A 23,379-nucleotide genomic window follows, 5' to 3' on the forward strand; every position below is an offset into this window, starting at 1 on the left:
ATCTGGCTCTCAACTCCACCATTGAGCTTTCCTCAGGACTTAAATGCACACATTTAAAAGCTTCCTTTCTGGACTCATTCCCTCTACCCATCTCTTCCCTTGTTCCAGTGACTGAAGTGAGAAGGGGGTCAGGAACAGGAAGGGTTAGTGATGTGGGGGTAGGGATTGAGGGTCCTGGTGCTGGCTTGTCTAGCCCAGGTGGCAGGGGGCTGAAGGACACTTCCTGTGAGGGAGGGAGGCCCTCGCCCTTCTAACCAGACTGGAAAATGTGACGTCAGAGGGGGAGCTATAAGGAGGGGAAGGCGGGAACGGGAGAAATTTGACACCCCTCCTGGGCGACCAGATTCCCAGAGGGTTCTTGGCATTGTTTGCTTCCTCTTCCCATGGCAGCACTTAGCCCAGGGGTCTGCTAGCTCTGCCCCTGGGAGACCCTCACCCCCTCCCCATGCTTGGACCATGCAGTCTCCCTCCTCTGCCTGGTCCCTGCCCCAGCCTCCTTCAGACCTACGGTCCACAGCATGGCCATGTCAGGGCTCTTTCTAAAGTGCAAATCTGATGCCGGTCCCCTGCTTGAACTTGCTTCCAGCTTCTCAGGGCTTGCTGCTGCCTCAGGTAAAGTCTAAGCTCTTAGTCTAGTGTTCAAGATCCTGCTTGGACATTTCCTCAGCCAGGCAGGGTCAAGCTTGGGGCTGGGAAGAGAGAGGTAGGAGAGAGCCACAGATGCAGAGAGAGAGAATAGACTCAGAGATACACTTGGAGACAAGAAACAGGAGCACTCACAGAGACACTCGCAGGGAAACAGACACGGAAAGACACTTGGGGGCCCACACAGACCTATGGCCAGAGAGATGGCTGGGGTTTGGCAGAGAGGAGACTGGAGCATAGTCTCAGGGATGCAGAGGGTGAGAACTGCAGACACTAGAGACTGACAGGAAGAGCATGGGACAGACTCAGAAGTGGCCAGTTCCGTCAGGAAGCCCTCCGACTCCCAGGTCAGCACCCTGGGCTCGGCCATCCCGACCCTGAGCACTCCGTGTGGCAAGGGGCCTCTGTTCTGCCACTGGGCCATGAGCTCTGAGGGAACAGAGGTCAAGACTGTTGCGGTCACCACGTCCCCAGCACGGGCTAGGCCTTTGGGGCATTTGCTGAGAGGATGAAAGCCTGGAAGGCTGTAACCTCCAGAAGGGCAGGGCCCAGAAGGCCCCTTACCTTGGTGCTGAGAACACAGGCTGCGGTCGTAAGACAACTGGACTGTCAGCTTGGTTTTGGCCTTGCTCTAAGCCTCGGCTTCCTCCTCTGTGGAAGAGGCTTCTGGAAGATGTCACAGGCACACAGCAGGGATGGGAAATGCCCATCTGCATGTTGGTCTAGGTACACTTTTAAACCTTCCCACTATTCACTATTCCCAGGTTGGGGGATGCCAAGCCCTGCTCCCCAAAGAGTGCTTCCAAGCCCAGCCAAGGACAGAAATAACGTAAATTTATTGAAACTGGTTTTGGGGAGGTGGTGAGTGGATTGTTGGGGATCTTCCAAAGAGAACGGGGAGAAGAGCCAGCGCCCGGCCAGGAGGGAGCGGGTGCCCGGCCACAGACCCTATCTCAGGCCCAGTTTCTTCTTCTCCTTCTGCTTCTTGCGTACCACGTCCAGGTTCCGGTCCTTCCACATACTCTTACGCAGCTTGATGGGGCGCGAGCCCACATACTTCCCTGTGGAAAGGGAGGGCTCAGGGTCAGGCTTGGGGTCAGGCTCAGGCCAGATGCCGGTCACACCCACTGCCCCTAAGAGAGGTCTCACCCACCATTCATCTCACGCATGGCGCGCACGTAGTCGCTGGGATCCTTAAAGCTGACAAAGCCATAGCCCTTGGTCTTGCCCGTGCGCTTGTCTCGGATCACCTTAGCCTTAAGGAAGGATGGGAAGCGGCTGAAGGCTCGTGCCAAGATGTCATCATTCACTTCATTGCCCAAGTCCCCACAGAAGATCCGGAAGTCATCTGGTTTGGGGGAGAGGAGGTGAGAAGATGCAGATGCCTGGCTCTGTGTCAGCCTTATTTAAATGAACCCCCTTCTCTGGAAGCATCCCCCAAGCCCTCCTCCCTCTGTAGCCCCAGCAGCCTCTGCCTGGGCCCTCTCAGTAATCATAGCCAACACCTATTTGGCATTTACCCCGCTAGGCTCTTTTGCTAAGTACTGGTGAAGTTTTAACACATCTGGCACTCCCAACAATCTTTTTACACCGAGGCTCAGAGAAGTCACGTTACTTGCCCACAGTTACTCAACCAGGTAGTGGCAGAGCTAGGATAGGAAGTCAGGCACCGGGCTCCAGAGTCCTCACTTTTAACTACCTGCACTGCCTCTCCCCACCCCAGGGCCATTTCATACCCATTCTCATGGTGAAGGCTCTAACTCTGTCTTAGCCCTGGCTGCTCCTCTGAGCCCCCAGCATCCCTTGGCTTCCTGGACTTCTCCCCCAGGATATCCCCTAGGTGCCGACACCCATTTACTTTCTCTGCAAAGCCCACTCTGATTCTCCTTTGAGTTTGAAACATAAACACACTGATCCTCCTCCAAGGCTGACCTCAGCTGCCATTCCTGAGCATATCCCCTGAGCTGGGCCTGAGCCAGACCAAACATACTCAAGCCCAAAGCATCCCTTCCCTAACAAGGCACATACTATTATTATCCCCTTGTTGGAGTGAGAAAGGGAAGCTAGAAAGCCTAAGTGGCTTGCCCAAGATCACAGAATTAGGGTCTACAGCCTGCACTGACCACATCTAGGCTGACACTGCCATGCCCTGGCCTGGGGTAAGTAGACAATTCCCAAAAGAGGCAGAAGGCAAGGACTCAGATGGGAGGTAGCTCCGTTTCTTCAGCTAGCACTGTGGCTGCTCCACAGTTTCTATGGTGATTAAGGACACTCTGAAAACAAGTTAGGCTGCCCTAAGGGGAAATCATCTGATAAACTCAGAGGTAGGGCCCTTTTAGAAAACAACTGGGCTGGATGGACATTTCAAAAAACTTACATACAAGACAAAGTGGTAGGAGGGAGACCATTCTTACTAAGAGATAATCTAAAGCCAAAAACTGTACACATCCTGATTCATAAGAAAAGATCGTTATAACAGATGATTCAGGGACAACTGGGGAAATTTAAACACAAAGGGAATATGAGATACCATAGATTTCTCATTCATTTTCCCAGAATGTTGATGGTATTACGATATAAAAAAAGAATCACTTTTCTTAGGAGATGAGTGCTGAGGTATTTAGGAGTGAAGTAATAACTTCATTTATAACTTGCTCCAAATGATTGAGCAAAATCCAGAAAAACATACACACACAAGTGAATACAGCAAAGTGTCAATTGCTGAATGGAGGTGGTTGATTACATGACTATTCACTGTGCAACTCAGTGTTTAAAACTTCTCATAAGAAGTTAGGAAGGAAAAAAATATGTTCTTTTACTTCGAGCAAGCCAGGCCTCTCATGAGTAAAACAGAGCTCAAAAGGTCCTAGTTGCCAACAGCCTCAGTGGTTAGGTGAGGGCCTGCCCCACAGCCACAGTCTAGCCCTCCAGGAGGTAGACAAACAGAATGGCCTGCCCTACAGAGAGGTAGCAGTTGTGGAGTGACCTGGTCCCCATGTCTGCCCCAAGGAGACCTTGGTGTGTCCTTGACCGAGCAATGCCTGGCCCTGTACTTGGGCCCCCTTACCTGCATCCCACTCTAGCAGGCTGGGGTCCTCCCAGCTGCTCCCAGCTGCTGTGCGAATGCAGCGTTTCAATTTCTCTGGCTTTCCTTTCTTCTTGTCCTCACCCAAGGGCTCCGGGACCTGCAGAGGAAGGGGATGGGGTGCAAAAGGGCTTGGGGTTGGGAGTCTTGGGACCCACATATCCCCTTCAGGCTCCCCCACCTAACTTCATCCCTCACCTTCCTGCTTCCATAGTTAAAGAACTGGATATACTTCTGAATGTGAGATACCCATGTTTGCCTCCTTCTCTTCCATGTCTTCCACCCCCTCTTGTTTCCTGGGTCCCTCCTGCCTTCATCAGTAGAGGACTACATCTTTTTCTGGGTGTGGAAAGTCATGGGTTCCTGTCTGCCCTCCCTGCCCTTTCTACCTGCCTCACACCCCCGACTGCCATGCTCCCTGCTTACCTCAAGAGCCATGAGGCCAGGGGGTGGCTCAGGCCGTGGGGGCCGGGGTCGTGGACGCAGGGACAGGAGCTCAGGAATGCGCAGTGGGGGCAGTAGGCCTCGTACAACTTCCAGCGGTAGAGGCAGGGGCTCAGGCTCAGGCAAAGGCATGGCCAGGGCCAATGGCAGGCTGGGACCAATGACGGCAGGGCCGGTGGGGGCACCTCCTGCCCCAACAGCCACTGCTGCACTAGCCTCTTCCAGCCCGGCTGCCGCAGCCACCACTGCCTCTTCCTTCTCTTTCAGACCCAACCCCAGGCCCAGCCCCAGCTCTCGAGGTGTTGCTGGCTCTTCCTGTAGGCAAGGGGAGACAATGAAGAGTGTCCTTTCACAGACTCAGACCTTACTCCCATCCCGTACAACAAAGCAGAGGCCTGAGGCCAGAGAGCAGACAAGAGACACCTGAACAGAGAAAGAAGTCTCTAGTCAGAGACAGACACAGGGACAAAGACACCAGGACAGAAAACTGAGAAGGACGAACAAAAGAAAAATAGAGATATAGGGACAGAAACAATCCCCAGCATGTGTCTCTCTCTCTCTCTACTTTCCTCACAAAAAGAAGGAAAAATAGATTCAGTCACAGAAAGAAATAGTGAGAGACTAAGACACACTCAGAAAGAGAGTGAGGAGGCAGACTTAGACATGGCCCATCAAGCCAGGACTGAGCATCTCCCCACCTTTCACACCTCTATTAGCTCCCTGTCCACACTTACCAGGGGAGGTCTCAGAGCAGCCATGGAGCCCAGGGGGGGCCCTGGGGCCCGAGCCATTGGTGGCAGCATCATAGGTGGTCCAGGGGGGCCAGGAAGAGGGGGGCCCACGAGGGCCTGGTGAGGGGGCCGCAGGGCCATAGGGCGAGGACCACCTGCTGCAGAAGAAAGAGCAGAATCTGTCAGGGTGTTAGTGGGGGAGTCGGAGGGCTTAGGGGGAAAGTTACGTGGCAGGGATGATGACCCTGGCCCCCTCACCTGCTCTCTGTAGCACGTGGGGGACGAAGGCCGGACGCAGGATAGGGGCCCTCTGGGGGGCTACAGCTGTGGGAGAGAGAGATGGGGGGTGTGTGTCATGGGGGACCGGGGCACTTGAGGTGAGGTGTGTGTGTGTGGGTACTCTCAGCATCCAAGAAATCCTGGAGAAGATTCTGGGGAACCTTCTGGGGGAGATGCAGGAGTCTTTCCATTCGTTCATTCAGCAAAAATTTACCACTGAGCATCTCCTCTGGGCCTATCCCTGTCCTAGACAATACTAGGGGCATACCAAAAGACCAAAGGCTCTCAGGGAGCTCCTGGACCAGAGCTGGAGGGAACAGACCCATCACCAGAGAGTGACAGACCACAGTGATCAGGGCCAGGATGAGGTAAAGCCCAGGCAGGGTGACTGAACTAGAAGGGTTAAGCCTGGGGAGTGGTAAGAGCCCAGAGGAGCCCTATGACCTAGCCAGGGTGATTAGAGGCTTCCTGGAGAAAGAGACCTATGAACTGAGACCCAAAGGATAATAAGGACCAATTGCCTTTAGTCAGGCAAAGGGTGATTGTAAAGACTACTGGCAAGGAGAACATTTATAAATAAAAATGTTTTCCCTTTTCAGTTTAGTATAATTGTAATAGCAGAAGTTGAAATCTGGAGAGCATCATTAAGAGAATGGTCAAGAGCTCAGTAGGCATCCAAGCATAGCCTTGTTGGCTGTCTATGGATGTCCTCCTGAGGGCACTAGGGAGTCACAGCAGGGTTGCAAGCTGGGCAGGGTGACTAGGTCAGATGTGCATTTTGATCAAACCCATAGTAAGATAAGAGATGTTGAGATTTCTTAGATATCAGATAAAAAAGTATAACAGGACTTAAGTAACACAATTAACAAGTTTAATTTAAGAGAGATTGTACCTAAACTTTACAGAACACGTATTCTTTTCACACATACAAGGAAGCAGTGTCACAAAAATTGACTGTGTGTATGAAGGTCATCTTGACGATAAAAGTAAGAATGACCTGTGGAGAGGACAGATTTTAGTTGATTTTGGTTAACTTGAATCTGTTTTGTTAATAGGCTTTGAAAGATTTTAGTTTGGGTGACAGCAGAGGAGACAAGAGAGATCAATAAGAATATTATGGGCATATTCCAGCAATGCTTAGGGCTCCTAGGAAGTCTATGGGGGTCTCTCTGTTAGGGACCAGGCAATGTAGGGTCTTGAGTGCCAGGTGATGAGCTTGGTGCTTATTTAATAGTTTATTTATCCCATCAACAGACAGCACGAAACGCTTAGATGTGGCAGGCACCAAGACTTTTGTCCCTCATGGAGCTTGTATTTTAGAGGAAACAAAAGATGATAACCATAACGAGGAAATCATACAACTTGTTATAAGGTATTAAGTGCTATGGAGAAACAGCAGAGTAGGGATTAGAAGACAGTAAAGGGATTGGTTTGCAATGATCAAGTGAAGCCCTACTGGGGCCAAACTGACAAGCCTATGATCAGGTTTGTGCTTTAGGAAGATGGCAATGTCAGAGCGGAGATGAAATGAAGAGGGTGAGTTAGTGCAATGATGTCGGCAAGATGCTGCGGTAGTCAAAACAAGAGTGCTTGGTTAAATGTGGGGTTCTTGGCCCCAGACCTACCTGCTCGACGCAGGAACATAGCTTCTCGAGCCTCTGGACTGTCCAGGTGACTCCGATCACCAGGGCCAAAGCCAACTGTTGGAAGAGGAAGAGCCAAGGCTGGTGGGAGGAGAGTCCCAGGCATCCCTTTTGATCACCTTGCCTGATCCCCTGGCTCCTTCTCCTCCACCGCTCCTTACTTACCTGGACCCACAAAAGGAGGGCCACCCACCATGGGAGGAACCACTGTGGCTGCAGCAGCTGCTCGGGCCTCCAGAGTCTGTTGGACCTGTTGGGGAGGAAATTAGGGTGAGTGGCCTGACTTAGTGCCCCCAAGCTGCCCTGGCTGGCTTACTCTGAGAGGCCAAGGGTTTCATTCTTTGCATTCTACGTATGGCTGGCTATCTGTCAACTTTAAGTCTAGGTTAAAATATCACTTTTCGGGATGCCTGGGTGGCTCAGTGGTTGAGCGTCTGCCTTCGGCTCAGGGCGTGATCCCACGGTCCCGAGATCGAGTCCCGCATCGGGCGCCCTACATGGAGCCTGCTTCTCCCTCTGCCTGTGTCTCTGCCTGCCTCTCTCTCTGTGTCTCTCATGAATGAATAAATAAAATCTTTTAAAATAAATAAATAAATACATAAATAAAATATCATTTTTCAGGGAGACTTTTGAGATCACACTAGTGAAAGCTGTCCTTAGCCCCTCCCAGTAGCAACTTCTCTTGTCATCCTGTTTCATCTTCCTCAATGCATTTAGCACTATCTGAAGTTATGTCCAGCCTGTCCTTCGCATCTCCCATGCCATCACCCTGGTCCAAGCCATCGTTATCTCTGGTCTAGATGATTACTGTAGCCTCTTCTTCAGTCTCCGTGACTCTGCTCTGGCCCCCCTATGGTCTATTCTCCAAACAAGCTATAGTTAGTTAATATCTAAGTTGGACCATATCACCCCTCTGCTCAAAATCCTTCAACAACATCCCATCTCAGAGCAAAGACCAAGGTCTTTATGGTGGCCCACAAGGCACTACCACGTCTGGTCTCTATAACCTCTCTGTCCTCATCGTCTCTCATTCTTCACCTTGTTCACTCTACTCTAGCCACACTGTTCACTCTACTCTAGCCACACTGTTCCTTGAACATGTCAGGTATGCACCTGTCAGGTATGCGTCTTGCGTTGGCAGTTGTCTCTTCTGGGAATGCTCTTCCCCTAGATATCCCCATGGATATCTTTCCGCAACTGTCACCTCCTCCGAAAGGCCTTCTCTGACCACGCTGATAAACCTCTGCCTTTTTTTACTCTACCCTGACTGACCTTTCCTCAGTAAAATGTAAACCACAAAAAGATAGTGATTGTTTTTCTCTGTACTGTTCTCTGCTATGTGCCTGGTGCATAGAAGGCACCCAATAATTATTTACTGACAGAAGGAACAAGTTTCTTTTGTTTTCTTTCAGTAGTTTCTCTCTCCACATGTCATATACAACTTTCTATTGAGCAGGTGAATGTGACTAATGAGACCGAGGAACTATTTAACTGAAATGTAAATTTTAATACGTACAGAATACTTTTATCATTACAGAAAGTTCCGCAGGACGACGTGCTCTAGAATAATATGCTCCCAAAGGGCAGAGATATTGTTTGCTTAGTTGTTACTGTGTTCTCAGTGCCTGGCACATGAAACATCTGTCACGCTAATCAGTAAGTCCACATGTCAGTAGCTGTCTGTATACAAACACCGTGTTCAAAGCGCTGTGCTCTCGGATTTCCATGCCTTAGCTCAGCCATACCTGCTGGTAAGTGTTGGTTGCGATAATTGGGCGGATCACAGGAGCTGCCGGGACCTGCATCGCTTCCACCGTGGGGACCGTGGGCACCGCAGGCACAGCAGTTGGGATGCCGGTTACCGGAGCCCCCAGAACTTCCTGCTCAAACCTGCGGGGGCAAGACCGACACCACAGCTCAGGACCTCGCATTAATTCTGAAACGCGACGGCGCCTTCGCCCCTGCCAACCTCCGCCTCCTCCCGCCCCCACAATCCCGAAAGTCCCATTTCCCCACGACAGAGCCATGTCGGGCTGATTCCGGCCTGGAAGCTCCAGGGCTCGGTGGCTCTGGCTCTGGGACGGCTTTTATCGCGCCCTGTCGCGGGCCTTACAGGGCCATCTCCGCCTCCATCTCCTTCAGGCGTTCCTCCCCGCTCTTGCCCGGCATGCCGGCGCCCGGGACCACAGGTCCTCCTGCACCCGGGAGTCCCGGGGCTGGCCCCGCCCCGGCCATCGCTGCAGCCGTCGCTGTCGCCGCTACTGCCGCCTCAGCTCAGCGGCCTCCGCCAGTTCCGCTGTCTACTCTCTGGTCTTGTCGGGGTGGGCGCCCGCGAATGACGTATCGGTGAATGCGACGGCGCTGGTGCATGACATCATGCGGAGCGAGGCCAATGAGAATAGGGCCACACCTGGAGGGCCCGCCCCGGGAGGAATATAAACCAATCAGAGTGGCGGAAAAAGGAACCAATGAAGAACCTGGATCTAAGTAAGTGCAGCCAAGCGAGGCGACCACGCCCTCATTGGAGGAACAAGGGCTAATGAGAGCGCTGTGCCGCCGCTGGCCCCATCCCTAAAGAGGAAAGTGGACCTTTGAGAGCTCAGAAAAGTTCGCAGGCTCCGCCTGTGCCACCGAAGCTCCTTCCGGAAGCTTTAACACAGGGAAGTCCGCAGCAGCCCGGGGCTGGGCGGGGCTGGAGGCGGCTGGTTGCCGAGCGCCTCCCCTCTCGGGTAGACGGGCTCGGCCGGGGACTCCCCGAGGGACGAGGGTCCTGGTGTGGGGAGGGGCTCAGAGGGGGCGCCTGACCCGGGCTTTCTGCCTCTCCAGCACTGATTTGGCCTGGATGGCTCAGGATAATCACCTGAGCCGCGAAGCCAGCTGCTTCCACTGGTGGGTCATTTTTGCTGTCACCAGCCACATCACCACGACGAACATCTTTGACAGATACGTTCTTGACATTGAAGCCCACATTGTCCCCAGGAAGAGCCTCACTCAGAGCTTCATGGTGCTTTCCGACAGACTTTACTTCAGTTGTAACAGTGACTGGAGCAAAGGTGACCACCATGCCCAGCTTAAGAACACCAGTCTCCACTGGGCCCACTGGGACAGTACCAATACCACCAATTTTGTAGATGTCCTGGAGAGGCAGACGCAAGGGCTCATCAGTTGGGTGAGTTGGTGGCAGACTGAAACCCGGAGCTTCATGCACTGTGGTTCCATGGGCATTCCCAGCTTTACGGGTGACTTTCCATCCCTTGGACCAAGGCATGTTAGCACTTGGCTCCAGCATGTTGCCACCATTCCAACCAGAAATTGGCACACGTGCTGTGTCGGGGTTGTAGCCAATTTTCTTAATGTAGGTGCTGACTTTCTTCACGATTTCCTCGTATCTCTTCTGGCTGTGGGGTGGTTCAGTGGAATCCATTTGGTTAACACCAACAATTTGTTGTTTTACACCCAGTGGGTAAGCCAGAAGGGCATGCTAACGAGTCTGCCCATTCTTGGAGATACCTGCTTCAGATTCACCAACACCAGCAGCAACAACCAGGACAGCACAGTCAGCCTGAGATGTGCCTGTAATCATGTTTTTTTTTTTTAATTTATTTATTCATGGAGAGGAGAGAGAGAGAGAGAGGCAGAAAGACAGGCAGAGGGAGAAGCAGGCTCCAAGTAGGGAGACCGATGCGGGACTCGACCCTGGGTTTCCAGGATCACGCCCTGGACCGAAGGCGGCGCTAAACCACTGAGCCACCGGGGCTGCCCTGTAATCATGTGTTTGATAGTCTCTGTGTCCTGGGGCATCAATGATGGTCACATAATACTTGCTGGCCTCGAATTTCCACAGGGAGAGATCAATGCTGATACCACGTTCACGTTCAGCTTTCATTTTATCCAAGACCCAGGCATACTTGAAGGAGCCTTTTCCCATCTCAGCAGCCTCCTTCTCAAATTTTTCAAGTGGTTTTGTCGATCCCACCACATTTGTAGATCAGATGGCCAGTAGTGGTAGACTTGCCCAAATCTACGTGTCCAATGACGACGTTGATGTCTTTTCTTTTCCCATTTTGGTTTAGGTTTAGCAGTGGTTTTCACGACACCTGTGTTCTGGTGGCAAACCTGTTGCGAAAAAGACCTGGAACAATTCTTACCTGGATCAATTGTGCCACCAGCTTGGTAGTTAGGTTCATTCCCCCCCCCCCCGATTTTTAGGGATTTCTTCTCATATTTTTAATTATGAAAAATTATGTTTCCACAGTGCAAAGTATGAAACAGTGTACAATCATAGATGGTTGGCTTCCATCCCTGTCCGTTTTACCTTATTCTCTTCTGAACGATCTCAAAGCTGCAGTCATTTTCCTTAATACTTCAAAAACATCCTCCAAGAATATTCTCCCACTAAAAACAATGCCATTATCTCATCAGAAACATTTAACAAAGACACAGTAATGTTCTCTAACATACGAGTTTCCCATTTCCAAATTTCCTGTTGTCCCCACATGACTGGGATTTGTAGGAATGACATTATGTAACTTGCCATGGTTCACTTGGCAAAGCATCAGCAGAGCTCTTCTGAAAGGAAATTCCATGGTTCCTTCAAGACCTACCTTGCATTTGGTTGTCACTACTCTTTTAACAGTCCCCAATCTAGTCCCATTGACCTTCTGAATACAGTCTAGTTGTTTGTACAAGATCTTCCAACTTGTATTTCACCCAGTACACCTTTGGGGTAGGTTCCTATAAGCAGGATTGTTTAGGCAGAGTAAATGCATATGGAGTGTGCTGGAAATTATCCCCTAGTTGTTTCACATTGCATGTCCACTGCTGTTATCAAGTGTTGTTTTCCCATGGCCTTGTCAATGGTGAGCTTCCAAAATTTTAGGTTTCCTTTTTTGCAGTTGATGGGTGGAAGATGTACCAAAGTAGGGTTTTAATTTACTTTTCTCTTATTATAATTGAATTGGAGCCTATTTTCTGAGAATTGTCCATTTATTTTGCCAACTTTTCTATGGACTTAGAATTTTTTTCTACTTTGACATACACATACGTGTGCACACAAATCCACTTATAAATTGAAAAATTTCCTCAATTTATCATCTTTTTACTTTTTTTTTTACCATGAAAAAGTTTTTTTTAAAAGATTTATTTATTTATTTATTTATTTATTTATTTATTTATTTATTTATTTATTTATTTATGATAGACAGAGAGAGAAGAGGAGAGAGAGAGAGAAGCACAGACAGGAGGGAGAAGCAGGCTTCATGCTGGGAGCCCGACGTGGGACTCGATCCCAGGACTCCAGGATCATGCCCTGGGCCAAAGGCAGGCACCAAACCACTGAGCCACCCAGGGATCCCCCCATGAAAAAGTTTTTTAAAAATTATTTATTTATTCAGAGTGCATATGAATGGGGAAAGGGGCAGAGGGAGAGAAAGAGAATCCCAAGTAGACTCTCTGCTGAGCCCCAACTTGGGGCTGAATCCCATGTTATGAGATCATGACCCAAGTGGAAACCGAGGTTAGCTGCTTAACTTGACTAAGCCACCCAGGCACCCTGCAAATGTTTGTTTTTACGTTTTCATCAGTATTTCTTTTTACTACTGCATCTAGACTTTGAATCATACTTAGGAAGGTTTGTCCAACTTCTAGTTTATAGTGAACTTCACCTTCAGGGAACTCACATTCTGTTTGGAGGACAACAAAGGATTAATAAAGTAGATCACAAAGTATGTTAGAAGATGTACTAGGGAAGAAAATTGAACAGGGAGGGGGGACAAGGACCCCCATGTTCAGTCTTGGCTAGGAGCCAAGATGAAGAGAGGAGGGGAACACTAAGGTGGCACATAGGAAAGGAAATGTGGTAAAGACACAAAGATGTCAAATCTCCCTCATTTGTAAATTTATTGCAACCCCAGTAAAACTCTCATCCATGTTTGTATTTTTTCTGGAACCATGCAAGTTGAGTATAAAGTTCATTTCATTTGGGAGAAAAAATTAGCAAGAGACAGAGAAACCTTGAAAAATTAGAATAAGACAGCAACCAGCCATTTCAGGTAATAAAACACGACGACACCTTTATAATTAAAACACTGTGGAGATGGCACACGAGAGTCAGACAGACAATAGGCTTGGAGAGAATCCAGATATAGCCTGATTAATCGTGGAAATTTAGCATATGAAGAGGTGGCATCTCAAATCACCTGAAGTTTTACTTTATATATAGGTGGGTAAAGTTTTACTTTCTAAGTTGAAGAATAATAATTTATGGTGAAATGCACAGACCTAAAGAGTATAGCTAGATGAGTTCTGACACCCACCTCTACTACCTTCAACAAATAATCCATTTCCAGCTCTAGAAAGTTCCCTTGCCTCCTCCTCTACCTCTCCTTCAGAGGGAACCACTGCTCTGAGAATTTTAAGTGCTAATGGGATATATATAAAATAAGACAAAATTGGATCCATTTGGATAAATTCCAAATGACTTCAGAGATTTAAATGTAAAAAAGGGAACTACGTAAAAACTAGAAGACAAACCCTCAACGCCCCCACATCCTTGATCTTCACACCAGCACTTTGAGCTCAGGGTGGTTGCCTGAGCTCTTGCCTCCTTCCCACCCCAGCCCCCGACGAGCCCGCCTCACATACCCGCGTGCTTCCCTCTCGTTACCTTTACAGAGTGTGTGCAGCCCTCTCCCTAAGGTCACACCTCGTATAGCCTGCTTTGTTTTTCTCCAGAGCTGTTATATTCCAACACACTATTCTGCTCACTTAACTTGTGAGAGGTCTACTTCCCTGTCCTAGAATCACCTCTGAAGGACGGAACTTGCGTCCATTTTGTTCAGTGTCAGATCCTCAGTGTTTAGAGCACAAGCTCAATGACTTTTTGCTGAAGGTGAAAGTGATGCGGGCAGTTTCAGGGGGACCTAGGGCGGGTCCAGACTACCCTATCTCTTGGCTCTGACGAATAAAGGACATGTGCAAGGCAGCTGAGAGGAACACAACAGGCTGTGAGCATATGAGGGAGACAACGGGCTGACACATTCTGGTGAGGCTCTCTCTCTTCCAAAGGTCTTCTGGAGGGGTGAATATGAAGCTCTGGATTTCTGTTGAGGCCCCTTTTCATCTGCACAGCTGTTGCAGGGCGCCTTGGGCCTGGGCCCAGCGCAGTCGCCACTGGGGCAGGGACAGACCCTGGCAGAGCTCCCCAGACAGGGCGGCCTGGCCTGGCTGCTCCCACCTGGGGGAAGCGGACAGCATCACCGCAAGGCCCGGGCCTCCACACACGCAGCCTCCCCCAACGCCATGGCTTGCCTGTCACCGCCCAGGTTCTGCCCATGCCACCCGGCTCAGCACCCTGCCCCACCCTCGTCACCCTCTCACCAGTCCTCCACAACCCCCTGTAGCTTGGGGATTCGCTCCAGTGCTTGTTTCAGCAGGTTTTCCAGCTGCTTCAGAGCCTGCCCCAGATTGTCTTTCTGCTCCTTTTCCCAGGATGCCCGGATCTGTAGCAGCTCTGCAGGTGAGAAAGCAGGGAGGCAGCTCGTTGAGTCCTGACTCCCAGGCGCCTCACAGCCAATGGGTCACCAAGGCTCCGTCACTTAGTTGTGACCTCAGCACCTCTCTCAAACCTCTCCCTCCTCCTAGGTCCTCATCTCAGGGGCAAGCCCACCATCCCCTAGGCCTCATCCTGGATACCCTCCTCCCTCCTTGACAGACCATCAATCTCCTTGGCCCATCTCTCCCCTTCTCCCCCCACCCCCCACCTGGCCCCTAGCCTCCCTCCCAGGCTCCAGGCCTCAACCTCCTATTCTGGTCCATTCTCCACATGGCAGCCAGTGATCTTCCTAAAGCATAAACCTGATTCTTTCCCTCTCCTGCATGGAACCCTCCAAGGCTCCCCAGTCCCCCCCCCCCCCCAGATAGAGTCTGAGCTCCTTAGCCAAGTACTTGAAGGTATGCGCTATGTGGCCTCTGCTACTACTAAAACCTCGCCTATCCCTCTGGGCCTACTCGAGACACCAGCTTTCCTGGAAGCCCCTCCCACTGTTTCCTACCCCAAGGCTTCCTCTTCAGACTGCTACAGCCCTTCGCTCCAGCAGGGTTTCCCCCTGGAGATGTGACTGGGTCTAGTCCCTCTCCACAGGCCCCAAACAGGCCCATCTCAGACCAAGTACAGATAGATGAGCAATACAGCCAGAGCCCCTGGCCTGAATCCTGGCTCCATTCCTTCCTGGTCTTCTGGCCTCAGGCATGACCTTTCTCAGGCACTTCTGCGGTCAGGTATAACCGAGCCACAGGCTAGTGGGGCAGGGGGGCAGACTAGGGCGTGCTTGACCTACAAGGCTTGCTGATAGGTCGAAGGAGGAGGTGGTGGTGGTTAGGGTGCTGGGAGGAATTACGGATGACTCCTGGATTGCTGGTCTCAGTAAGGACGGGGGGCGGGGGGCGCGGTCATTTACTGAGGGAATGAAAACAGGGAGAAGAAAAGCAAGACTGCTTTTCAGAACAGATGGAACTACGTTCTGTTAAAGACATACTAAAATCTGAGATGCCCATGTGGTGGGATGATGCTGGGCCACATCTTGGGCTATTCCCACACCCAGCTCCCTGCTCACTGGAGAGGGGAAGGCAGGGAGCCCAAAACTCAAAGGCCCGAAAATGGTTTCTTCCTGCTTTGCTGATGGCACCCCAAGTTATTCCTCATCAATACACCTCTTCTACCTATTTATCCTTTGATTCTGTGCTCTTTGCTTTTGCTGCTGGGATCCCTGGGGATGGGAAGCTCTGGCCTCTCTCCCCTTTGAGTTCTCAGGGCCAGTAGTTGGCAGGGACCTAGCAAGTACTTCCTGAGGGAATCTAGCAATGAACAACTTTTCTAAGTTTCAGTTTCTTCATCTGTAAATTTGGTCTTAATAATTCCTACTCTCAGGATCCCTGGGTGGCGCAGCAGTTTGGCGCCTGCCTTTGGCCCAGGGCACGATCCTGGAGGCCCGGGATCGAATCCCACGTCGGGCTCCTGGTGCATGGAGCCTGCTTCTCCCTCTGCCTGTGTCTCTGCCTCTCTCTCTCTCTCTCTCTCTCTGTGTGACTATCATAAATAAAAATTAAAAAAAAAAATTCCTACTCTCGGGGGCGCCTGGGCGGTTCAGTCTGTTAAGTATCTGACTCTTGCTTTTGGCTCAGGTCATGATCTCAGGGTTGTGAGGATAAGCCCCATGTTGGCCTCTGTGCTGGGCATGGAACCTGCTTAAGGTTCTCTCTCTCCCTCTGCCCCTTCCCCCTCCTCTCTCTCAAAAAAACCAAAAAACAAAAAAACACCCTAACCTCATCATAAGGACTAAAAGAGACTGCACACGTGGAGACAAAATGATTGCAACCACACCAGAGACACATAGCGATTAAAGTATTATGCCATGCGTTGTTCAGTGCCCTGACTGGGTAACCGGACTGAGTCTTCCCAGCAACTCTGTAAGGTACTATGATTATGCTTACTCCACTGAGGAGAAAACTGAGGCATTGGGAAATTGCACAGCAGGGTAGAAGTAGTGCTGAGAGGAGTTTAAGTCCACAGCCTACTTTTTAAGTACTCAATCATATTGGATGCTCATATGTGAGTACTTGGCAATTTGATGGGCAGTGTCACCTGGTTAGGAGTACAGAGATATGTCAGACTGCCTGGATTTAAATACTAGCTCTGCTCCCTAGGCAGCCACCAAGGCCTCCTGTCTTAGTTCCTACCTCTGTAAAAGGGGCAAATGGCAGCGCTAAACCCATAGGGCTGCCGTGTAAATGAAACCAGTGAGCACTATGTGCATAGTAGAAAGCACTCGGTGCATAGTAGGCACTATGTCAGCAAGGGGTCTTTGTGGTTTCTTCTGGAGGGTGATGGCCCTGGGAATGGGCAGGGATGCCGGTTGTGAGGGCAGGGCAGGCCTTACCCTGGGTGGATGGTCCTGGTGGCAGGCTGGTTTTTACTCGGAGCAGATCCCAGCACCGGAGACTCTGCTGGTCCTGGAGGAACAGAAGGTCCTGGCGAAGAGAGGCGGCCTTTGGGAGGAGCAGTTCCGGAGCCTGGAAGGGAGGGTGAGGGGGAAGGACAGTCACTTTGGGCAGCAGGAGGGGTGGAAAGACAGATCCTAGGGGACAGGCACTCACCTTCCCTGAAGGCAGCCCCAGCGTGTGGCTCAGCACTATGAGGCTGGAGCCCCTCGGGGACGCAGGATGCAGCTGGTGGATGGATGGCAGGACCGTGGGCAGGGGCTGCAATCTGGGGGAAAGTCCAGGTTGGGTGGGGTACTTAGAGGGAGGCCTGGGTACCAGAGGTTCTGGGGGCTGAGAGGTGGGCTCAGGAGGCCCCAGGAACGTGGAGGTGGGTCTGGGGATGAGGATTCCAGAGTGGGAATGAGGTCTTGGGTGACGTCTGGCTGCTTGGGAATACTGGAGGCCTGGGATTATTTTTTGGGAGTGGAATCAGGAAGCAGTGGTCAGCCATGGAGGGGCTATAGGGGGGTGGCTCCAGTCTTACCCTTCAGGACTATGCCGAAGCAGGGTGCCCAACAGAAGGTGGGGAAGATGCCGGGCTTCCTCCTCCAGACAGCGCAGCAGCTCCTGGCTCTGTGGCGCCACCGCCTCAGATGTGGGCAGCACTTTTCGCTGCACCAGAGCTAGCACCTGTGGGGAAAGAACGGGAAGGGAGGGGCAGCCTGGAGCCACCCAGCCCCATCTCCAGGAGCCGTAGGCCTCCCCAGCCCTCACCCCAAGCCCCACCTTACCTCCGCAGGGCTCCGGCACAGGCGGGTCTTGCTGGCTGAGTTGCTCTTGATGAGCAGGCGAATGTGTTCCTGTGTCTCCTCCTGGGCAACCATGAGCCGCTGAGATGGGCGGCTTTTACTTCCCACCTCCCACCCTCCGGCCCTGCCCTCCCCTTTGCACAGGTCCTGCTTCTTCTTGGGAGGCTCATCCTGGACCTCTTGCCACCACCAGAGGTCCAGTGTGGGGTCCTAACGCTCCCCGCCTCTCTCTGGCCCTCCATCAGGCACTGCCACTACCCACCCTCCCAGGTCCACCTCTCACCACCAGCTGGCGCCAGTGCAGGATCCGTTGCTGTTTGGCCTGTAACTCCTGTAGCAGAAGCTGCCGCCGCCCAGCCACCTCCTCCAGCTCCTGGTTCTGGGCATGCAGGGCCTTGAGCTCTGCCCGCAGGCCACAGGCCCAGAGCCCCAGCAGCAGCGCCTGCCTGGGGTAGAGCAGAAAAGAGCAAGGGAGAGTAAGATAACTAAGACTCAAAAAAAAAAAAAAAAAAAAAAAGACTCATAGTGGAGGAGGGAGATCAGATCTGTAAGGACACAAGGAGCCAGAAACAAATGAGGGGAACAGGGAGGCAGAGCTGCGAGCCACAGGGGCAGGAAAAAAGTCCAGTATTCTGAGACCTCTGGGAAAGAGATGGCCTAGAGGCCTCTGCTGAGGGACCCCCCTCACCTCTCACTGGATCCCAGGTTACATCTGTTCACCTCCTCCATCAGGCCTTGGAGGCGCCGAGTCAGGATCTGACGCTCCTTCAGAAGAGGGCCCCGCTGGGCAACCAGCGTACCCACGGCCCGCCAGCTATCCTGAGGCAGGGGTACAAAGTCAGGGTGGACATGATCCAAGGGGGTGAGGGGATCAAGTGGGCTTTGGGATGGGAAGGGGATGGAGTCCTGGGAAGGATGTCTGGGGGTCACCTGGATGAGATGCACCATGGAAGGCAGTGCCTGGCTGGAGTCTGACTGGTCTGGTGCCTGGGACCTGTGGGTAGGGTAAAACTGCTGAAGGAGGAGCCTGGTCCAGGGGTGACCAAAGTCAGCCCACTTACCAGATCAGTCACTGGGTTTCAGCTCCACCCCCATCACCAGGTGACTGTGCCTGGTCCTGAGTCTGTCCCCGCTTACCCATCCACCCATCCTGCCCTGCGCTGCGGAGCACTCCATTCCACACTGGCTATCTCTGTTTCTTGGAGCCCATCCGAACTGCACAGGGACCGAATCTCTGCCTCCCGCTCTGCAGCCAGGTGCTCCAAGGAGGCCAGGACGTGGCCCGGAGGGTGGTTTGTCAGCAGTGTCTGGTGGGGGGAAGGGTGAAGTAGGGCCAGATGGGGGCAGGGCTATGAGCTGGGATCCATGGTAATGAGGTGGGGATCAAGAGTTGAGCCCTGGCACCCTGAGGTTTGCTCACAGGGCAGAAGGTGTGGCCCCCCCCAACCCGTCACCTCTACTGAGCTTAGCCACTGCTGGTAGGAAGCTCCAAACTGGTCATCTCGAGGGGTTCTGTGGAGTTGGGGAAGGACAGAGAATATTATAAGATACATCAACTCTCCTTCTACGGATCACCACTACCCTGTAAGGTGGAGAGTATCACTGTCCTCATTTCAAGGATGAGGAACCAAGTCCACCTAGGCCTGCTAGACTTGAGCTCCCTGCTTATATCAACTAGCTGGCCTTAGGGCCTTTCACATGTGCTATCTGTCTAGAATACTGTCTTATCCTTTTACTCTGGCTAGGCCTCCTCACCAGAGAACTGGTCCTTCCTGATTCCCTAGCTGAGGAAGGTGTCTCCTCTGGGTATCTGGAGTCTCTCAGGCTTCCATACTTTTTTTTTTTAATTTTTTAATTTTTATTTTTATTTATGATAGTCACAGAGAGAGAGAGAGAGAGGCAGAGACACAGGCAGAGGGAGAAGCAGGCTCCATGCACCGGGAGCCCGATGTGGGATTTGATCCCGGGTCTCCAGGATCGCACCCTGGGCCAAAGGCAGGCGCCAAACCACTGCGCCACCCAGGGATCCCAGGCTTCCATACTCTTAACAGCCCTAAACCACCCAGGTTGCCACTGTCTGTGATGGATTTGTCTCTTTCTTGTCCCAGCCTGGAAGCCCTGTCAGGGCAAAGCCGGGGGCTGAAACAGTCCAGAGGCTCAGTGTCTGAGGAATTAACAGACAAGTCACTCCTCTGAACCAGACAAGGCCAGGTTCTTGGCAGGGTCTGTGGGGCTTAGATGACACTCACGGGATGCTGCCTCCCTTGGCCTGAGGAGTTAGGAGTTTCTGTAAGAACTGGGTCCGGAGGGTGCAGGCTGTTCGGACATCACCCTGGGAAGAAGATGGGGAATGAGGCAAACCCAGGCGTCCACCTGGCCTGACTCCCTACTCCTGACCCCATGGCACAGGACTCTTACCAGGACCACAGGTTCCAGGCCCAGGGATGCTGATGTCAAGGGTCCAAAGGTTATGTCTACTTTGGCCTTCCTGGAGAGAGGAGTAGCGTTGGGGAGGGGTCCCTAAAAGAAGGGAGCTAGAGCAGATGTCTGGGTCTCCTCCTGCTACAAGGTCAGTTACTGAGCCTGGATCTCAGGGGTTACCTCTAAAATCAGGCTACTGACGTCTTTTGGCTGTATTAGTGTCCTCACTGGCCTCTGCTCTTGCCCTATGCAGTCTGTTTTCCATCTAGTAGTTGATAATCCTACTAGAACCTCAGACAGATCATATCACTTCTCTGCCCCAAACCCTCGAAAAGAATGTGATGTTTTCCCACCACACTCAGAATAGTAACAATGGGTATTAGAAAACTCTTCCAAGTGCTCTGTATGACTTAACTCACCTAATTCCCACACGTACCCTATAAAATAGATTTAATATTATCCCCATTCCATAGAACTTACAAACTGAAGAACAGAGAAGTTAAGTAGTCTGCCCCAGGTCATGGAGGTGTAAGTGGCCAAGCTAAGACATGAACCCAGCCTCAGAGTAAAATCCCAATGCCTATATGGCACTCTGTCCACTTCTCCCCCACCCCCCCCAATGCTCTCCCTTTTGCCTGTGTAACTGAAGCTGAACTGGCCTCTGGGCTGTTCTTCCCAGATCCTGAGCTCAGCACCTTTCTTCTTGCTGTCCTTCTCCATGAGATTCCTCCCCCAATTCAAATGTTACCTCCTCAGAGAGGCCTTCTCTGATCATCCTCCCCAGAGTAGCATCTCCTTCTCCCTTATTATCATATCACCTTTTTTTATCATAGAATTTATCTTTCCCTGCAATTATAGCGCCTGCTCCCTAGTTTACCATCTGGTTCCTCTGCATTATAGTGTAAGCTCCATAAGGGTGGGGACTTGTCCCTTATTTAATGTTCTTTCCCCAGAACATTCCCTAGGTATACAGTTAGCACCATTCTAGGCACTGGAAAAATAAGTGGCTGAGATAAGAAAACTTCCTGACCTCAAGGACTTCAAATCCTAAGGAGTAGAGCTCAGAATTCTGGAACCCAAGAAGGGGTCAGGGGAGAGCACTGGGTCTCTAAGGAAAAAGTCTGCCTGCCTGCCCGGTGAAGGCTGGTCCCTGGGCACCTGAGGCCCACCTCTCTATGTCCTGCAGACGCCTCAGCTGATTCTGTAGCCGCTGCATGGGATCTTGGAGCCCATGCTGCTGTCTTCGCATGGCCCCAGCTTGGGCCCGGAGGAGGAGAGCACGACGCTGGGTGTCTTGAATGCTCTGCAGGGTCTGCTCCATGGCCATGTCTATAGGAGAAACACGTGGCCATCAGCAGTTCCCCTACACCCACTCCATTGCTCATCTTCCCAGCCCCATAGGTCACCCTGAGCCTCGGTCTCTTGCTCCACTAGCTCCAGGCTCTGGTCTAACTCCTGGATCTCTGCCCGCAGGCGAGCAACAGTGGCTTCCAGCTCCAGCTTCCGACGGGCCTGGCGGGAACAAGTACAGAGGTAGTTAGATGCATGGGCTGGTTGGGGCTTGACCCAGCCTGACTGCTCTCTGTGGAGGACCGGTCTCCTTGCCTGCACAGGTAGGTGGCAGAGGGTTTATCACAAGTAATTTCTATGCCTGATTCTCTAGGCCTAGAGAAACACTAGGGTACCATCTGGCCGCCTCCTTCCTCCTGGGGTTGCCTCACCTATCCTCCTGTTTCCTGTCTCTGCACTGATGACACTACATCTCTGCCCCAGTTCTTACCTCCCCACTGAGCCCCACATCTAGGGGTCCCAAGGTCTTCTGGAAGCCTTCCCCTAGATGTTACTGGGGCCCCTTGCACACAATAGGTCCTACACTGGCCTCAGTATATCTCCCAAACCAGTCCCTTCTCCCAGCTCACCTCATCAGCTTTGATGCTTCATATTCATATCCCTTCAATGCCCAGCTCATGCCTGTCTCCCCCAGACTATAAGCCCTCTGAGTGTGGGGATCAGGGCTGTCTTGTGACCCAGTATCCCCAGCACCACATAGCACAAGGCTGGGCCTGGAGCAGAAATCTACAAGTCCTCTTTTTGGATGAAAGAAAATCTTATAACACATGCATGCTTCTTCTCACCTCTGGACTGTCCTGGTGGCCATACCTGAGGAAACGAGACCAGGGTTAGGGGATGACAGAGACTTTGGGGGGGGGGGGGACGGGACGGACACAGGAGGTATGAGACTGTGGGTGAAAACATAGTTGGATGGGACTAGGGAAAAGAGCTTTAAAAGCTTTTAGAACCAGTTACCACAGTAGGTTTCCCCGGATCTTCTTGACACTCCTACAGCAGAGAGGCGGAAGGAAGAGGTGTTACTGTGGGGCTTGCCTGTGTCCCCTCCCCTCTCACAGCCTCCCTCATGCTGCAGGCTCACCTCTGGCTGTGCACATGCCGCAGGACGTAGGCCCAGATGTCAGCCCCCTGGCCCAGACACAGTCTGTGGGGACAGTGTGTAAAGGTATGCCTCGGGCATCACACAGGGTACATCATCCTTATCCTAGGGTGGTGGTGGTGGGGAAAGTCTGTACTAGGGAATTCTCCCTTCTGCAGGGAGAGAGGGCCCATACTTTTTGGGGTGAGACATTCCCTCCTGGGGAGTTCTCCGTCGCTGAGTTGTGGGCTTTTCACTGGGTGGGGTGATTCCTTTCTCCTGGGAGAAGGCCCATCTCTAGCCACTTCCAGAGTAGGGGGTGGGGGGTACACTGCCAGGAGGTGCTCTCATTACGCGATGTGGGGCATCACTCCTATAGATTCAGTCTCCAATGGGGTGGTCCTTATTGACTCGAGCCCCCCTACCGGTTGGGGTGGGTGGGGGGTGGTAGGACGTTGCAGGGACAGTCTTACTCCAAAGATCTTACTTCCACACAAGAAGGGGGCTTCAGGAACTCTGGAGGATCCTCACTGGCGCCTCGGCCCTCGCTCCGGGTACGGGGTGGGAGTGTGGGGGTCCCCGTCAGGGGGTCGTCCCTAAATCCAGGCTCCCCTTCCTGGATATACTCCTGGGTGTGTGTGTGTGAGGGGCGCCCTTAAGGGCCATCCTCACAGGGGCAGAGGAAGGGAGGGGCGGGGTTCCCGCGGCCGGAGACCATCTCCGGGGCGGGGAGTCCTCCTCACTCGGAGCGTCCCTCACCTGCGTAGCGTCGACTCCGGGGCGCGGGCTGCGACGGGCGCCCCCATCTCCTCCGTCGCCCAGCAGCCCAGCTCCCGCGCTTCCCGCATCAACTCCATGCCAGCGCCGCAGCGGCGGCCTCCCGCGCCCGCTTCAAGTGCGGCGCCCGCCTCTGACG

General features: G+C 52.2%; 2 protein-coding genes across 6 annotated transcripts; both read right to left on the bottom strand.

Moving 5' to 3' along the window:
• Positions 1 to 1,458: 1,458 nt before the first annotated feature.
• RBM42 (RNA binding motif protein 42) lies at positions 1,459 to 9,152 on the bottom strand. 3 transcript variants are annotated; one of them, XM_055309432.1, is made up of 10 exons: positions 8,941 to 9,152; positions 8,573 to 8,717; positions 6,993 to 7,077; positions 6,810 to 6,884; positions 5,164 to 5,229; positions 4,909 to 5,063; positions 4,157 to 4,489; positions 3,713 to 3,830; positions 1,799 to 1,993; positions 1,459 to 1,706 (listed from the first exon to the last, which is right to left on the bottom strand). In XM_055309432.1, the coding sequence occupies exons 1-10, from the start codon at positions 9,060 to 9,062 to the stop codon at positions 1,594 to 1,596; spliced, it is 1,407 nt and encodes a 468-aa protein (XP_055165407.1). In that variant the 5' UTR covers positions 9,063 to 9,152; the 3' UTR covers positions 1,459 to 1,593. The 3 variants fall into 3 exon arrangements, with proteins under 3 accessions (XP_055165407.1, XP_055165406.1, XP_055165409.1); XM_055309431.1 differs by having other exon boundaries at positions 4,909 to 5,084; XM_055309434.1 differs by lacking the exon at positions 5,164 to 5,229.
• A 3,549-nt stretch (positions 9,153 to 12,701) lies between these two features.
• HAUS5 (HAUS augmin like complex subunit 5) lies at positions 12,702 to 23,360 on the bottom strand. 3 transcript variants are annotated; one of them, XM_055311715.1, is made up of 19 exons: positions 23,223 to 23,360; positions 22,467 to 22,529; positions 22,343 to 22,375; positions 22,171 to 22,195; positions 21,442 to 21,547; positions 21,205 to 21,364; positions 20,033 to 20,102; positions 19,864 to 19,946; positions 19,069 to 19,126; positions 18,797 to 18,921; positions 18,545 to 18,608; positions 18,303 to 18,433; positions 17,898 to 18,060; positions 17,597 to 17,695; positions 17,350 to 17,495; positions 16,980 to 17,091; positions 16,763 to 16,895; positions 14,205 to 14,337; positions 12,702 to 14,061 (listed from the first exon to the last, which is right to left on the bottom strand). In XM_055311715.1, exons 1-19 carry the CDS (start codon positions 23,318 to 23,320, stop codon positions 13,944 to 13,946), a joined length of 1,920 nt encoding a protein of 639 aa, XP_055167690.1. In that variant the 5' UTR covers positions 23,321 to 23,360; the 3' UTR covers positions 12,702 to 13,943. The 3 variants fall into 3 exon arrangements, with proteins under 3 accessions (XP_055167690.1, XP_055167689.1, XP_055167688.1); XM_055311714.1 differs by having other exon boundaries at positions 17,597 to 17,677; positions 18,752 to 18,921; XM_055311713.1 differs by having other exon boundaries at positions 18,752 to 18,921.
• Positions 23,361 to 23,379: the final 19 nt, after the last annotated feature.

This window comes from Nyctereutes procyonoides, unplaced genomic scaffold (genome assembly GCF_905146905.1).
Source record: "Nyctereutes procyonoides isolate TBG_1078 unplaced genomic scaffold, NYPRO_anot_genome, whole genome shotgun sequence".
Classification (NCBI taxonomy): domain Eukaryota; kingdom Metazoa; phylum Chordata; class Mammalia; order Carnivora; family Canidae; genus Nyctereutes; species Nyctereutes procyonoides.